The sequence below is a fragment of the Lacerta agilis genome, chromosome 7, assembly GCF_009819535.1.
Source record: "Lacerta agilis isolate rLacAgi1 chromosome 7, rLacAgi1.pri, whole genome shotgun sequence".
NCBI classification, from domain to species: Eukaryota; Metazoa; Chordata; class Lepidosauria; order Squamata; family Lacertidae; genus Lacerta; species Lacerta agilis.
This window is the reverse complement of record NC_046318.1, coordinates 67,001,571-67,018,524: the sequence shown is the minus strand read 5'-3', so window position 1 is coordinate 67,018,524 and position 16,954 is coordinate 67,001,571. Positions and strand designations below refer to the sequence as shown.

At 42.5% G+C, this 16,954-nt stretch overlaps 1 protein-coding gene across 1 annotated transcript in view; it reads left to right on the top strand.

Annotated features, from left to right (window-relative positions):
- Positions 1-13,840, top strand: part of LOC117050232 (nardilysin-like) — a 36,955-nt gene extending 23,115 nt beyond the window's left edge. The window contains exons 20-31 of the mRNA XM_033155744.1: positions 1,431-1,581; positions 2,485-2,612; positions 3,224-3,386; positions 3,581-3,612; positions 3,963-4,101; positions 5,442-5,489; positions 6,391-6,443; positions 7,698-7,781; positions 9,844-9,934; positions 10,969-11,085; positions 12,128-12,217; positions 13,623-13,840. Coding sequence (XP_033011635.1) covers positions 1,431-1,581; positions 2,485-2,612; positions 3,224-3,386; positions 3,581-3,612; positions 3,963-4,101; positions 5,442-5,489; positions 6,391-6,443; positions 7,698-7,781; positions 9,844-9,934; positions 10,969-11,085; positions 12,128-12,217; positions 13,623-13,817 — 1,291 coding nt within the window. The 3' untranslated portion in view covers positions 13,818-13,840. The remainder of the gene's footprint in view (positions 1-1,430; positions 1,582-2,484; positions 2,613-3,223; positions 3,387-3,580; positions 3,613-3,962; positions 4,102-5,441; positions 5,490-6,390; positions 6,444-7,697; positions 7,782-9,843; positions 9,935-10,968; positions 11,086-12,127; positions 12,218-13,622) is intronic.
- The last annotated feature ends 3,114 nt before the right edge of the window (positions 13,841-16,954 follow it).

Here is a 16,954-nt window from a genome sequence, read left to right as displayed (position 1 = left end):
TTCTCCTTATTGTGATGAGTAATGTACAGTAAGAAACTGAATACTGGAAAATATATCTAGATGAAATATGTTTACATACAATACAATACAATACAATACAATACAATAGGTGTTTTTTTATAATAGTGGTGCATAATGAGAGTTCCCCACATCAAAATGGGGTGCGCCTTTTGCGTGGTCGTGAGTAGCCCCCTTGGATCACGGTGCAGCTCCTGGCAGTTGGGGTCTGGCACCACCTTCCCAGGTTGGATACCTGTAAACTCCACCTACTTAGCAGCCACCCAATCCTGGCTGGGGAGGTGTTGCCAGGGGGATTGGCCAGGTACCGGTAGAAGGAGGGATTATTCAGTACACACAATAGCGCTTGAGTCATACCTGGGAAGCGGCCATGGATTCAGAGCTTCCCCACCCTCCACTCCCTCAATTGACGTTTATGTTGCAGGTTAACTACATTCTTTTTCCACAGCCACACAAGCACGCAGGTGCTGCTATGACAAGGTCGCTGTTAAAGGGCCGGAAAGGACTTTCCCTGCATTGGCAGGTTTCACCTTTCTCGTAGCAATTCATCACAACTTTGGCAGTTACAAGCCTTGGGCGGAATCCTTTAGTCATCTACAAAATTGGAGGTGGTGTGGGGCGGTGACCCCGCCCCCATTGTGGCGTCAATAACAGGGTTCCCGTCATGAGGTAGTCACTGCCCTCCCCCTCCAGCGACGGCGAACAGGGGGGGCGGGCTATCTGCTTGAACATATGTTCTCCAGAGTTAGCCCACTCCCCACTCATGCTGGATAACCCTGAAATTACCCAGAACCCCGGCTGGGGGGCTAGGAAGGATAAACGCCCAATGCCTGAGCCAAGGTCTCCCTACATCTGAATATTAATCAAGTTGTGGCCAATTTAATCCCATAGAATGCTGTCACGTGTCGTTATTTCCCTCAGGGGCTGCCCGGGCTTCGGGGGACTCCGCCTGGCCGCGCAATAACATGCTATGATTAATAGAGTTAGATTTTTCGAGTTTTATATGTGTGTGTGTTTATATTAACAACAACAACAACAACAACAACAACAACAACAACAACAACAACAACAACAATAGAATTTATATACTGCCCTATACCCGGTGGTCTCAGGGCGGTTAATGCATGAATATATTGTATAGTCTTTACATACCTTTTAATAAGAGCAACAGTCAAATGATGCCTTTTATGAAAATCCACAGAAATTAATTGCATCTGTCTTTATATGATTGCTATCTTGATATTACAGTTATTTCAAGAACATGTAAAGAGGATTTTTCATTGTTTGAAACCTTATCCTTTCTAAGTGTAATAAGGTTGTACTAACACCCACTTTCATGTGTCGCCTCTGAATTACTTCAACTCCTTTGAGTCCACTGTTTTAAACATTTCCACTTATTCTTCTCCATCCAGTATGGTGCTTTTTGATGCTTTTGTAAGCACACTTTCCCACAACCTTGCTGAACCAGCATATCAAGCAGATGTTGCTCAGATGGAATACAAAATAATAGCCAAAGAACATGGTCTGGTCATTCGAGTGAAAGGCTTTAACCACAAACTACCTGTGAGTAGTCCATATATTTTAGTCAATTTAATCTGTGTCGGTCCCAGTGAACATGCACATGGTAATGTTGTCATCATATTGGGCACCTTAAATAAAGTGAAAGAATTAGGTGTCCTTCCTGTATGGTATCATATCTACTCTGTGTCTGAGGTTGAAGGATTGTTTGTGATGTTGGTCCACAGAGCCAGAACAGGGATGTTGTTAGTGTAGTGTCTATCCAGCTGTGCTACAGTCTCCCTAACTGAGCTGGTGGGGTCCTCTTAGATGTGGTGTTGGAGAACCCTTTCATTGTGGTGTTAGCGGACTTCAGCATTCACGTCAAGGCTGCCTCAAATGGGCCAGCTCAGGACCTCAAGGCCTCCATGACAACCATGGGGGCTTTCTCAGTATATCAGTGGTCCCTCACACATGCATGGATGTATCCTTGGCCTGGTCTTTGCCACAGAACTGACTGGTAATACTCCATTGATTGGAGGGGGCATCACTGTGCATCCATTGCCATGGGCTATCCATTCCCTCATGACATTTGAGCTGAATGTAGCTACTCCACTCTTCAAGACGGTGTATAGCTTTTAGCAATAAAGATTCATTCACTCCACTGTTCAAGGCTGGGAGACCCATTAAGAGGTTCTGCCCTCAGAGATGGATGAAATCTGATGGGTTCCTGGATGACCTGGGGACTTGCCATCTGACATGGCTGGTCCTCTTGTTGAGGGTTTTGTCTGACTATAGAATGGTGAGATGCGCATAGCCAATGACACAACATGAGGTGTCTGTTAGGTTATAATTGTGTGCCCACTTACCTGAAGATAATCCCCACAGAACTAGCATGTCTTACTTCTGAGTAAACGTTTATGTACCACATGTCTCTTCATTTGGTCAAATTTTCCTTTTTCTTTGCAGTTGCTCTTTCAACTGATCATTGATCACTTGTCTAACCTCAGTGTCTCGCCTTCAGCTTTCCAGATGATAACTGAACAGCTAAAAAAGACATATTTTAACCATCTCCTCAAAACAGATTCGCTGGCAAAGTGAGTGTCTTTAGGGAGACTACATGGAAAGGCTCAGTGGTAGAAAATCTGCTTTGCTAAAGAAACTTTCACATGTAGCCAAGAATAAGTCTAAGATGAGATTGATATGAGTCTTGTGTTGATTTTCCACTTGATAGCAAGAATCAAAATGATTGCTGGGCGTTAAATGACTGCTCATATCACCGTTTTTAAAAGACCGCCCCCCCCCTCAGCCTCGTGCAGGATCTCACAAGGAGGTGTGAGAAATAGGAAGGCTCTGCCTACCCTGTCATCCCAGAGCTGCCACACTGCCAGGCACAGGCTCCCATGGCCATCTAACAAAGAAGGTGTTTTGGGAAGGAGAAAAATGTGTCCTTTAGCCATACCAGTTGGGATTGATGGGACTTGGGAAACCAACTACATATGAAGGGCCACAGGTTGCTCATTGCTGTCTTGGGATTGTGGGGACAGCAAAATTATGTCACCAATCCTTCTTGCATTTGTTATTTTGATATATTTTAGTTAGCTGAGGCTGCATTTCCAATCATTCTGAGTGTTGCCATTTTAGGGGTACTAAAAGCCCAAGATGGTGAAAAAATAAATTAACGTGCATTTACTGATGCATCTTACAGAGATCTTCGACTCTCGATTCTGGAGCATGGCAGGTGGTCTTTAGTAGAAAAATATCAAACTATTAATAGTGGCATTACCATAGAAGATCTACAAGAATTTGTGACAGCTTTCAAATCAAAACTGTGGGTAGAGGGACTTGTCCAAGGAAACTTTTTGAGCAATGTGAGTATAGAGTTGGGCTGTTGAAATTTGGGTTCCGCCTGCAATGGAAGCAAACAAAATAGACGTAGTTGTTGAACACTAAATATGATTTCCATGAATGCAAAAATGCCTTGTTCCATTTGTATTGTGTGCGTATTTGGAAAATAACCCCATTCATTTCAATAATGTTTGATCTTTTACCCTTTATGTCCTAGGAAGCGAAAGACTTTATGAATTATATTGCTGGGTGAGTATCCTGGTTTGATTCTTACTATTAAGAAATATACATAGGATTCTGAGAGAGAGAAGAGTGTTGCATTTGGTCAGGTTTCTTTCTTTTGAAAACCTATTAGGTCCATAAATTACCATATAGCATAGGTATATTAAACACAAAAAACAGTGACAATTTGTTGTTGACAAAGGACAGCTGGACATATAAAGAGCCCCATTACCTTCAGTAGCTTAGGGCTTCATCAAACCTAAATCCGGCCCAGAGTGTGAACATATCTGTGATGATTACTTCCTTCTCAAATATGTTCATATTATGAAGATGAGAAACAGTGGCTCCTCTTTCATTTTGCCCTTCTCTCTTTTCAGAAAATTACAGTTTGTTCCTCTCATACACCCATGCCCTATTCAGTTCCGGGTGATAGAACTGCCAAACACTCACATTCTGTGTAAAGTGAAATCTCTTCATGCAGGCGATCCAAACTCCGATGTGACGGTCTACTACCAGGTATTGTAGACTTGGACCATTACAGTGCATCCCAAGTGCTACTACTGAGAAGTAAGCTCCATTGAGTTCCATGGGACTTACTCCCCAGAAACTGTTGCTGCCTTTATGTTGGGTTTTGTATTCATTAGGGATGACTGGGGAAAGGATCAGAAACTGCTCACGTTTGCTTATTTCTCCTATGTCCAGAATAGAAACCAGTCCAGCAAATAGGACCGATATTCACTTTCATAATTGATTCCATTTTCTCCCCATTTGCATTATGTTTCCGTTCAGTTTAAATGCTGCCCCCCATCATTTGCATATCTCTAGGTGGTCATTTGGGGCCCCGCCTGAGCTGTCGGGTTCTGAAGTCCAGCCCCACTATTTGGTATTCGAAAACATAGCAGTGCCCAGCTAGACTTTGGGGCAGGGGGGAGCAGCATATGGACACCATGCTAATTTCAGGGATGTGGGAATACAAGGAGAATGGAGTAAGAAAAGGCGAGAGAGGGGGTGGCAGAAAAAGAAAAAAAGGGTAGCAGAAAGAGAATGGGGTGCCCCATCCACTTGTACTCTGGTCTCACCCACTGCCAGGATGCAGCCCTGACCCCCACCCACTGATTAGCCCTGAAGGATTAACCCCCACCGTCTGATCTAGACTATTGCTATTTAACCCACATTCTCTTGTCTAAACTTAGAAGGCAAGAAAATTAAAGGAGATGGTTTATCCAATGAATTTCAACCCGATCCCTTTCAGGTCAATATAAGGTGGGGATAACTCATTGCCCTCACATAATTTCAAGAAGTGGGGCTGGCACTGCCAGGTACCTCTGCTCCTTCAAGTTCTCACCCCACACCAAATTGTGTCCTAACAAGCATACATGCAATAGCAAATCCATGGAGAATGTTCTAAGAAAGTAATTGTCAAGCTTTGTTTCTAGGAAATGTGGGTTTCTAGGAAAAGAGGCCCAGATACTTGACAGGATTTTTTCATTGAGGAGAATGTCATGACAAAGAAGCTTCTATGAAAAATAGATTGTCCGCCTCCATGACCAGCCGTCCCCCAGAATGCATTCAAAACCACACAGTCTGTGTGGGACAAAAGTCAAGTTCAGCTAGGTTGACTGGCAACTTTGTGTGACAGGACTTCTTTAGCAAAAATGGGGGTAGGTATGGTAAGGCTCCCTAAAGACAGGAAGTTAGAAAACTATTGATATTCTTCACTATTAAGTTTTCACTGTGGCAACTCAGAGACTTGAATGGAACTCTCAGGTTCATAGGGAAATCACAGACCTGTTAATGACTCTGTTTCATTCTCTCTCTCTCTCTCTCTCTCTCTCTCTCTCTCTCTCTCGCTTAAGACTGGTGCAAAGAATTTAAAAGACTACTCCCTCACAGAACTGCTTGTGGTAAGCTTTTCTTAATGTGTAGCCTCAGGTTTTCAATGTATCCCTTGAAAAGCGTGAAATATAAATGCAACACAAACATTCATATTAGTCATTGACGGACCTTGCCCACTGCACATTGGAATGCCGGTTTTCTTCTTCCCCAGAATGCTGCCCAGTTCCTGATTACATAATCAGGAACACAATGTCCAGGAACAAGCTAATGTAAAGTGCAGTTTGTTCAGTAGATCTGTTGGATTAGCAACATGGCAATGGGAGTTTTCGTTTAGTGGCAAGAAAAGAGGGATGTAATGTTAGGGAACCTAGTTGCATTTTATGTGTCCCAGTTCTCCAGAGCCTGAAACATCTCCAGTCCAGGTTTTACACTAAGTTCACAAACTCTACAGATTTGATCTGGAATCAATTGCAAAATTATTATTATTATTATTATTATTATTATTATTATTATTATTATTTTCTTTTCTCATGTTTAATGTGTATTAGAGTTTGTTCTCAGTGAAGTGGTTTGTACATCATACCATGTAGATGTTTGGCACAATAATCCAAGCCCTGATGGGATCCAGGGTACAGCAGCCCCTACAACAGCTCCCCAGTTAAAGTCTTCTCTGCCTTCCCTTTTCCTTTATTGTACTTCACTGGGCTGCAGCATCATATGGCTGCTAAAGAGGAGGTGTGTCATAAAATATTGTGTGAACTCCCTGATGATGGAATCATTTATTTTTAATTGCACCCTATTATACTCTCAAACGATGAGTGTCAGCCAAGGTAAGTTTTCAATACCTGGTAACTTTTTAAGGGGGGGGGGAGAGAGTCACACGTGTTGATGTTTATTGTTCATTGTATTTTGAATATTTGTTGCTTGGGTCAAAGAAATTATCCCTGCAAATATCATGTTCCATTTCAGATGCATATGGAGGAGCCATGCTTCGACTTCTTGCGAACAAAGAATACCCTGGGGTGAGTTTGCCATCTGAAGAAAGGCTTTGCAGTAAATATCGCTTCACATGCAAGAACTTCAGAGTACTTGATTTCTCTGAGTTCTTCCTGCTATTTAATAATAGATAGAAAAATGGAATGTATTTAAGTCAGGGGTCACCAAATTCTGTATTCCTGGAGGCCCCCTCTTTCACCAGCCCAGACATGTCATAGGGAAGGGAGACAGTCAAAAATTCAAAACTCAGATATGTTCAGGCTCTATAATACAGCTGGTATCCCTTAACCCAGGGATGGTTAATCTGGTTTCCAGCACATATTGTTGGACCCCAGCTTCCATCAGCCTCAGGGTTGATGGGAGTTGTAGTACAGCCCCAGGGAGTTGGAGGTGACCCTGTCATTCTATTATTCCAGCAATAAAGGTTTTACAGATATACACCATGTGTGCTTGTATAGTCCACTAATGAAGTGTAAATGAGCTTGTAAAAAAGATGCCCCAAATAAGAAAATCAGCAGTGACCCTTTCCAAAACGCACATTAGGCAACAGTACAAGAAGACTTGGATGGTATTGCATCCAAAAGCTCTGTGAGTAATATCCTAGTCATTATCAGAGTAAACCCACTGAAATTTATGGAATAAAGTTACTCTAAATATGAGTAATGCTGGATATCATCTTCCAATGGATGACTTTGAGAGCTAACCCTTTATTACATCTAATTCAAATCTGGTATTAAAGAAATAGTAGTGGCAGGAGAAAGTTAAATAAAGATGCTTCAGGGGCCAACTCCAGCCCATTCTAGGTTTGGTCTGCATGCGAAATTTCTCATGATCCCATTACCAAGAACCAGGGACCAAAACCTTTGAAGTCCTGCCTCTCCAGCTGTTCAGTAATTTCAGTTTTGGTGCAGACACAATGCAAACACAAGATCCCCAATACATGGTGACTTGCTGTAGTCACAAATGTCACAACTGTTATGGTGAGGCATACAGAATTAGCCCGAAAAAGTACAACTCACGTAGTTAGAACAAATATTGAAATGTGCCTTCCATTTAGGCAGCTGGCACATTGAAAGGCAGTAATGAAATCACTGGTTTAAAGCACTAATTCTAATGATGCAATCTGAACCATCTACCAAGTATTGCTTCCATACACTTTAATTGAGCATGTGGGAGAACCAGTTTTGATGGATGGCTCCCATATACTAGTTAGAACTTGTTAATGATCAGAATAAAATGACTTGTGCTTGTGGAATGTTTTTCTTTTCCTTTGATTTAAGCTACCATGTCTACCCTTCCACAAGAAACACATCTGGGATCCTGGGTTTCTCTGTTACCGTAACAACACAGGCAACCAAATATAAGTAAGTTGCCTATTAATATTTTTTTTAAGAGCAGTTAAATTTAATATTATTGTTTCCATCCTAGGGCTCTGAGCATTCTAGGGCTCTGCATAGGCCTGAACTTTTCCAAAACAGCCAAGGTGCATTGTATGTCCCATAATTCCCCATTAATAATGTTTCTACTGCTCTCTTCCAAAGTGCTTGAGAATCTTAGTGTCTTTTGTGAGATGCATTTGCTTATGTATACATTACGTGTTTCCTTGTATAAGCCTATCTACATGAATTGTCTGTGGCCTGGAGGCAGGTACAATTAATCACACTGGAAACTAAAGGAACGATGAGTTTGGCCATGATATCTCAAGATTTGGCTGGCTGTACCTATGCCAAAAAAAATGGACAATGTCACAACAAAGTGACTTTTTGGTTCGCCATCTTGATTCAAACTGGTGGTGAGCACCCAAACATCAACAACAAATGCCACTTCGGGAGTCCTTGTGACAAGCTTGGTGATGATATCTCGAGAGGTTGCCCAACCTGTAGAAAACAAACTGACACACATACCATTTTTCAAGATAGGTGAAGGGAACAGTGAAATGGCTGCGTGAGGGGACATCAGACTCATATGTATCTTAGCTTATTAAGTTCAGGTGTTATTGGTTCAATGCAGCCATTGTGGTTAACGTAAGTCCAATTGCCTTAATAGCACATCGGACTTTAGCCGGATTGGGAGCTGTCTAATAATAAACTTTATAAGACTTTATAGTTCATAAAATCCTTTATTTCATATGTTGCTTTGAAACAAATGTAGAAGAGCTCAGACTTAATGGTGGGGAATTAATAAGCAAATGTTGCCTCCCCTACCTCCAGTGGAAGCAGCCTTCCATGGCACAGAAGGATCTTGAAAGGAAAAGTGTGAATCTAACCTAAGCAACAAAGCTAGAAAAATGAAATCCTGGATTCCACGACACCCCCCCCCCCCCCGCTTGATTGCCTGTCCTGGTCTTATTGCAGCATGTTAAAAACCAAGTTTCAGTTTCCAAATTTGTGCGGATGTCACCCCCAGAATTTAAAACACCTGTTTCTTCTGTGTGCTGTAAATATGATTCTTAGATTTTAAAGTCTCAATTGAGTAGTTGTCATAATTAATCAATTAGCTGAACCAAGATCACCAGCCAGCACTGTTGCTTTCTTTTCTTTTTTTTAATGAAGCTCTTGCCTGTGAAAATATGCTCATTGCTGGTAATATAAAGAACCTGAGAATGTTTATATTCGGGCAGTGCATTTGAGATGAATCTTCAAGCAACAAATGAGTTCCCTATTGTTTGCTTGAGAGAAACTGTTATCTTAATTAAACAGCTGTAAAACATTACCTTTGTTGAATGCAATACATTCCACATAAGTGCTACTATTATTTTTCATTTGAGGCCTGTCAGATTCAATCTCTCCAGGCTTAGGAGGTGCATGATATACCAAAAGCTTCAGGACACTCTGGTCTCTTGTTGGTCCCTTTGCTTCCTTTTGGGGATGCTTGCTGCGGAATTCAATCTTTGTGAATTCCTATGTGAAATTTTATTTCCTCTAACAAAAATGCATGCACTGCTTCCTAAAACAAAGGACCATATAGAAACTTCAGTAATTGAGTGGTACATAAACAATTTTATTAAATAAAGACACGTCTTAGAAAAGGCGACCTAAAATATTCACTTTTTAAATGCCAATAAAAGCAAACATTAAAAACAAGTTACATTTTTTTTTAAAAAAACCATTAATTTAAAAACAATGATACCGACTAAAAAAAACCTGCATGTTAAAATGGCATGCAAAAATTATGCGCTTGCTGAAAAGAAAAGGTTGCTAGTGGGCATGGAAAACAAACAATACAGTGAAGACAGCTAGCTGCCTGCTATCAATGGGAAGGAAGTTCCCAAGAGTGGCACCTGCCACGCCCTCGATTTGTTGGAAGTGCAGAATGTACATATATCATGTGGCACTCAGTTCCACAGATCTAAGAGGTCATGTGGGCACATAAGGGGTTAGGTCAATGACAACTAAACTTCTTATTGGTGCCTTTGGTAACTTTTAGCACTGAATTTGTTGATAAAAAAATAGAAGAGTTCTTTGTGCACTTTGAAGAAAAACTCCGGAAATTAACTGAAGATGAATTCTCTGCTCAGGTAAGACTTGTGGCTTGTTTTACGTTGTGCATTGCATCGAGACTGGTTTAGGCACCTGAGCATTTATCTTGGACATCCTGTGGGACATCTTCAAGAGAAAATAAGGCAAAGGAGTAAGCCTTACACAAATCTGGAGTGGAGTCCCTAAGACAGTTGGATGGCACCTTGTACGCCTCCTTCCGGCAACTCCTGCAGCCAAGCTAGGGCCAAACGTATTGCTCTGATTTCCTTTGACCACATAAGTGAGGCCAAGGTGGGGGGGATTGTCGTCTGGGCAGCCCAGGACCTCTATACACACTGCCCAGGCTTGCGCCCTAGGGAGGTCACTTCAGTGCTGCTAACAATGCAGTTTGACTTCACCCCCGGAGGCATACTCCATTGTCTCTCAAGACAGATGGATGCCAGCAACCAACAAGGGATCATATACACTACACTTGTCCCATGCCTTGAATTACCAGTATGGGTCCAAGAGGTTGTCTGCTTGTCCTGTGCTTTCTATGCCTGGGTCCGAGCTGTTTTCCATTTCCCCCACCACTTTTCCTTGGAAATCCAGCTCTTTACCACTGAATCAGAGCAAACATCAATTTGCAGGAAACCTGGTTTGCTCTAATTCAGTGCTAAAGTGTAGGTTTTCCTGGGGGAAAAGCACTGAGACAAGCGGAACAATGGACAAAGCCCTAAATTCAGCTATAAGGGTCAAGTAGATTGCTGCCACACCATAATATTGCTGTTGCTCTGTGCCTATCCATTGCTGCCTGGCGGCACAGATTTTACCTGCCTGTTCATTGGATCCGAGCATAAAAAGAAGTGCATGCCTTGGAATGAGAAACAAACATTCATGCATAGCTGTCAACTTTTCCCTTTTTTTAAGGGAAATTCCCTTATTCTGAATAGGATTCCTCGCAAGAAAAGGGAAAAGTTGACAGCTATGCATTCATGGCAATGTGCAAGTTTTGCTTTGAGGCATACAGTTTTTGGTAGCAGAACTTTGTCAAAAGCAGAGACATTCCTACAGGAGCCGCATGTTTTTACAGGTCTCAGCTCTCATAAAGCTTAAGCAAACTGACGATGCCCATCTCGGGGAAGAGGTGGACAGGAACTGGAACGAAGTGCTTACTCAGCAGTACGTGTTTGACAGACTTGCTCGAGAGGTAGTAAATAGTAAAACGCTACCCGTCTTAAAGTCTCTTGTTAATTGTTTGTTGTAATCGTTAAGTGGCTTTGCTCCTGGTCCATAAAATGGGGGGTGGGGTGGTTTATTGCTTTTGTGGGACTGGGTTGACTGTGTGTGATCGCCTACATGGTGCTGACAAGGCCAAAAGGGGAGACCTGAGATCTAGGCTTCCTAACTGAATTATGCTCTTGCAAAATAAAACAAAAAAATTAACACACAGCTCTTCACAAGTGAAAATGAACAGCTCGTTTACCACTTGAACGTTCTCTCAGTGTTTGTCATGTGTGAGGCAGCTGTGCCTTGAGATCTTCAAGATCCCAAAATGTGGTTACAGGGGGAAATTTCTTAAATTGGTGTCAGATTTTCTCTCACTTGTAGGAATCAACATCTAGCTTGCCTCCCATCTGCCCCAAACTGGGGTGACAGTTCTGCTAAGCTTGCTAATGTGAGTTTATACATTGTGACGAGTGTACGGGGCTATTGGAACAGTTGCCCTGGGCGGATTCCAAAATGAGAATCCTTGTAAACACCGAACTGATGTGTAGCATATCCCTTATATTTTTCTTAAGACATCCAGATCAAGCCTTTCAATTGGCAGTCTTTCTAAGTCAGTGGGCATAGGACTGCAAGATAAGCTATCCCGTATAAGATGGTTCAAGGTATATCTCTACTGTGGGGAAAGAGAGAAGAAACTATGGAGGAATTTATGTAATGGTGCTCATTTATAACACTCATGCACCTAACACTCCTCCTAGGGCAATATCTGCATTTCGTTTTAGGCCTATATCAGGGGTGGGGAACCTCAGTTCTAGGGGCCAAAATGTAGTCCTCTGGGTCTCTCTGTCTTGCCCTTCCCAACCAAGCTAAGCCTCCTCCTTGGCCACACTCCTACTTTGCACCTTTCTTGAGAGTTTGTTGCCCGTCTGGTATGTGTCTGATAACACCTCTTGCTTGCTGGATGGAGGACACAAAGGAGTGTGTATCTGTCCTAAGAAGCTCTCTTTCTTTATGGCTTATAGATTGTAGCCCTGAAGAGCTTTAGAAAATCCCATTTGCTCGACTGGTTCCTGGGATTCAGGGGCAAGAACAAACGAGTGCTGAGCACCCATGTGAGTATACCTGAAATCAGAGTATGTGTACTCTCTCTCAGATAGATATGTAACTTATGGGAGTATCAATTGATGATTACTATAAAAAGGTAAGAGCAACATCCATTGTCCCTCTCTTGCTTTTGCCTATAGATGGATACTAACAGTGGCATTCTAGTCCCTTATTAGACATTGGCCCTTGAATCCAGGCTTCCCCTTATTGGGTGCTACTGATTTACAGAGAGCAGTAGGAAGATTCTCCTTTTATTTACTTGTCTGTGTCATTCAAAGCCAGCACAGGGGATGATGCCCTAACCCCAGGGATAGCCAGCAGGTGCCTTGCAGATATTTCTGGACTACAACGTCCATCTTGCTTAACCATCAGCCAAGGTGGCTGGCTCTGACGGGAACTGGAGGGCCCCACATTGGCTTCCCCTGTCTAATCTATAATCCTACAGATCTAGGACACATTCATGAATTGAAAATGTGTATTTGTGGGAAAGAACAGCAAGAGCAACTTGTTTGGTAAAGAACTAACAAATAGCAGGTATAAGACATCCCTCTTTGGCTTAAATCCAAACAAAAGTGATGAGATCTTAATTTTTTTCTCAATAAGGTCTGCAGTGTATTAGAAGTCAATCTCAAATATTAAAGTCTGCATTTAATATCCTATCTCAAGGTTTTCCAAATGGTTCCCTCTAGGTGTTGCCATACTTCACCTCCCATTAAAAAGCACTGAGATAGCTCAGTTGGTAGAGCATAGTGCTGATAATGCCAAGGTTGCAGGTTCTATCCCTGTATGGGACAGCTGCATATTCCTGCGTTGCAGGAGGTTGGACTAAATGATTCCCAGGGTCCCTTCCAACTCTACAATTCTATGATTAGCTCCAGCCAGGGTGGGCAGCGTAGAGGGACAACTGTACATGTAGATGAGCCACATCTGGAGGGCACAATTTTGGCTATTAGGGTTCTATATTACTAGATAAAGTTTGCAGGTGGAGTTTGTTTTAGGGATTTTGCACTGTGCTGCTTGCCATCTGAAGTGAAATCCGATACATTCATCTCCAAATTGACTTCAAGCACCCAATATTACCCAACCAGCAACTTTCTCTTTATAAGATAATGTGCAACGTTGCTTGCCAAAACAAACCTATGCCCCCATCTCCCCTGCAAGCTCGCTGTATGCTTACTGAATTTGTACACCAGGAAATTATTTTGCAGTAACCCATATGTTTGGGCCAAGTTTGTCATATGCGAAAGCGTGCCTACAGTTTGTTCACATATCATCTTTTTCATTGGAAGCCTGTCAGAAATGACATAATTAACATGATGCCAGGATTGTGCTTGCAGGACACCAGACTCTGTTTGAACTTTTAGACCCCGGGTGTTTGCTGCTTCAGTAACTGCTTGGCCTTTGAATTCACAGGTGGTTGGCTATGGCAAACAGGAAGGAAACACGGATTTTGCACGCACCTACAGCGTTCAGGGGACTTTCTTTGGCAAAACAGCTGAACTAACATTCCTACCCTCCTCACCTCTGCTGAATCTCCCTTCTGTTATGGACATACGGGCCTTCACCTCAACACTTAACGTTCTTCCTTACCACAAGATACTAAAATAAACCGTCATCAGCTTTAGCCTCAAGGTTGCTTATGTGTCGTGCTTTCATTGTACTGCACCTGTGGCCCTCACATGCTGCTGGAACCAGATCATTAGCTGTGCTGGCTAAAACTGATGGGAGATGGAAGTCCAGCAACATCTGGAAGTCCACCTTTGCCATAGGGTCTCTTATTTTGTCTCCACCTTGTTCAATATGCAGACATTTTTGTGGAGGGAAGTGTGAAAAGGGCCCAGGTAGCACCAAGTTCAAAATGACTGGGAAATCTCTGAGGAAACTCTAAGAACAGCACAATGCCCCCAGTACGGGCAACACCCACTGTACACATGTCCAACTGATGCGCGGCCGGGTACACGCACAAAATGCTGAACCAGTAAGTGACTTTAAAAATAGAAAGGGCAAAAAAGTCATGAAAACAGAAATCTCATGAACCTTTGCAAATACAATCCCAGGAGCCCTTGCACTGACTGCTGAGGCCTGTGGAGAGTTGGGAGTTCGAAGGGAGCGATTGTAGCGGAGTTTGGTGTCTAGTAAGTGCTGCTGGTATTTTTAAAGAGTTTTCCAAGGATTTCCAGAGGTTTAGAAAGTGTTTGTGGACTTTTTCCAATAGTGTTTCAAATACACGCGATTTCACTTGGAACTTGCCTTGGGTGTAAATGGGGAGTTGCCTGCATTTCCATATAGAGTGCTTTGAAGGACCTTCTCCGAATATATCACCTTCTTCTCGGTGGTGGCCCCCTTGCTGTAGAATGCTCTTGACAAGGTTGTTTATCTACCCCTGTTATCTGTTTAAACTATGAGTTCCATCCAACACTTGACTGCCTGCTAGCACAAGGTGCCTTGCATTGGTGGAGATCTACTAACATAGGGCAGTAATCACCAACATGGTGATGGTTTATCCGTGCATGTCTAATCATCAGTGCTGACCAAACGCCCAGGATTATACAGCCCTTTTTCTATTAAAAATAACAACAAAAAGTCTACTCTTTTTTATGGAGCAGAGAATAAAAAGCCTGAACCCTATGGTCCTATCCCTCGGCTGGAGCCCACTGGTACCTCAGGGTTTGTGATTAAAAGTAAACCAGTTTATGGTTCAACTCTGGAATAGCTTTCGTTTCTGTAAATGATCATTTGCACTCAGCCGCCCAGAGCAACACAATAGCCTGGAGTGTTGCAATCAGCGATCCTAAGGAAATCTGAGAAGAGATGAGAAAAGTGTGATGCAATTTCTCTTCCTCTGCTGTAAACTGTACTTGGAAAAAGAACACATTTGTGCCAAGGGTTCATGCTCTACAGGCCACGGGGAAATTGCAAATTAAAGCACTTTCAAAGTACTTTTTTCCAACTCCAGTTTCCCCAGTGTAATATTAGTACTTAAGAAGGACTGATAGGATATTGCCATTCCAAGTTATTTCTCACATAGCATAACCAAAAAAGATGGCACTTCGCCTCCTAAGGTGGAAAGCAGACTTACTGGCCACAATCCAAATATCAACTTTTAAGCATGGCCGTATGATTTTTGTTTTAGGAGAGAAGATTCTCCCCTTCCCCTCCCCTAACAGCATGCTTTTCAAAGTGCGTAGAGGTCACCTCTAGATGTATTTTTGCAACAGGGATTCAAGGCATGCCAGGAATACTGTGAAATTAAAGTGGATTAAAGCACTCTGTTGCCCTAGTGCAACAAACCCACCTTTAAATAAATCAACTTCATGTGATGGAGCTTCGCAACCTGGAACTAGCGCACTTTGGAAAACCACTGCTCTACGAGAGTTGGGGTAGTGTAGTGGTTAGAGTTTTATATTAGGACCTGGGATATCAGGGTTTCAACCCCCACTGAGTGAGCTTGGGCCAGTCATAGCCTCACAGTCTATCTTAACACACAGGGTTGTTGTGAGGATAAAATGGGGGGGAGGCTATGTACACCACCTTGAGCCCCTTGGAGGACAAGTGGGATATAAATGCAATTAATTAAACAAAATAGGAAACAAAATAGGAAATTCTTTCCAGTAGCACCTTAGAGACCAACTGAGCTTTCGTGTGCATGGTATCTGAACCATGCACACGAAAGCTCAGTTGGTCTCTAAGGTGCTACTGGAAAGAATTTCCTATTTTGTTTCCTATTTTGTTTTGACTATGGCAGACCAACACGGCTACCCACCTGTAACTGCAATTAATGAATGAGTGAATAAATTTATAGCATGCTGCCAGGGGTATTTAAGTAGTAACTCTGAAGGATATGGCAAACAGAAGTCCTTAAAGTAAGCTTACAAACGTATGGTGGGGGGGGGGGATTTCCTGGTCTCCACCATGACCTGTGTGTGTCTGTGTATTTTACACTGGTGCTTTAAGAGGCATCTGTCTGAAACCTTTCTCCCTGAACCTTAATTTCAATGTCAATTTAGCAAAACAGCGAGAAAAACAAATATTTTGTTTTAACACAATGCTTCTCCTTCAGCTCAGTGAGAAATAATCCCTAAAAAGGGTAAGATTTCAATTATAAGTAAGCCCGCTAATAAATCCTCCCCATCTTTGTGGCAAAGGAATTATTTGCACTAGGCTGCAACACCCTCTGCGGTCTGAGCAGGCCATTGCTTTGCTTGTAACACAAGCTAGCACATTAGCGCCACATTCCTCCAATTTTGTGAAGCATTCCGCTGCAGACTTAGCACTCATTTGATCTGATTAGTTCCCGGCTCTTTCAGTTAGGCCATTTCACTGTTTTCTGAAAGCGGTACTAAGTCAGCCACTAAAGAAATGAACCCTTGTTTTCCTTAGCACCCTCGTTCGCCTTGATCACCACGCAGAGCCTAAAATCTGCACCTGTTTCCTATTGCGCATATCAACACGAGATAGCACAAGCTATGGACGGGCCCTTCGATCCATGAATCATTCGTTTCTGAGAATTCCCTTCCTTCTTAGCCTCAAAAGGTAGGATGGGAGGACTATTGAACGCTGGATATCTTCACCCCCATTGTCTCCAGAGACTGATGGCTGCCAACAGGATATAAATAGTAGAAAGTTGGTGCACATTCCATATACAATGCTATGACGTTCATGGAAGGGATCAGCATAGGGCTCAGTGAATCTTGCTTCCATCCATTCACTTTCCTAGTTGGCCCTTGGATGTTTATACTTGCTGC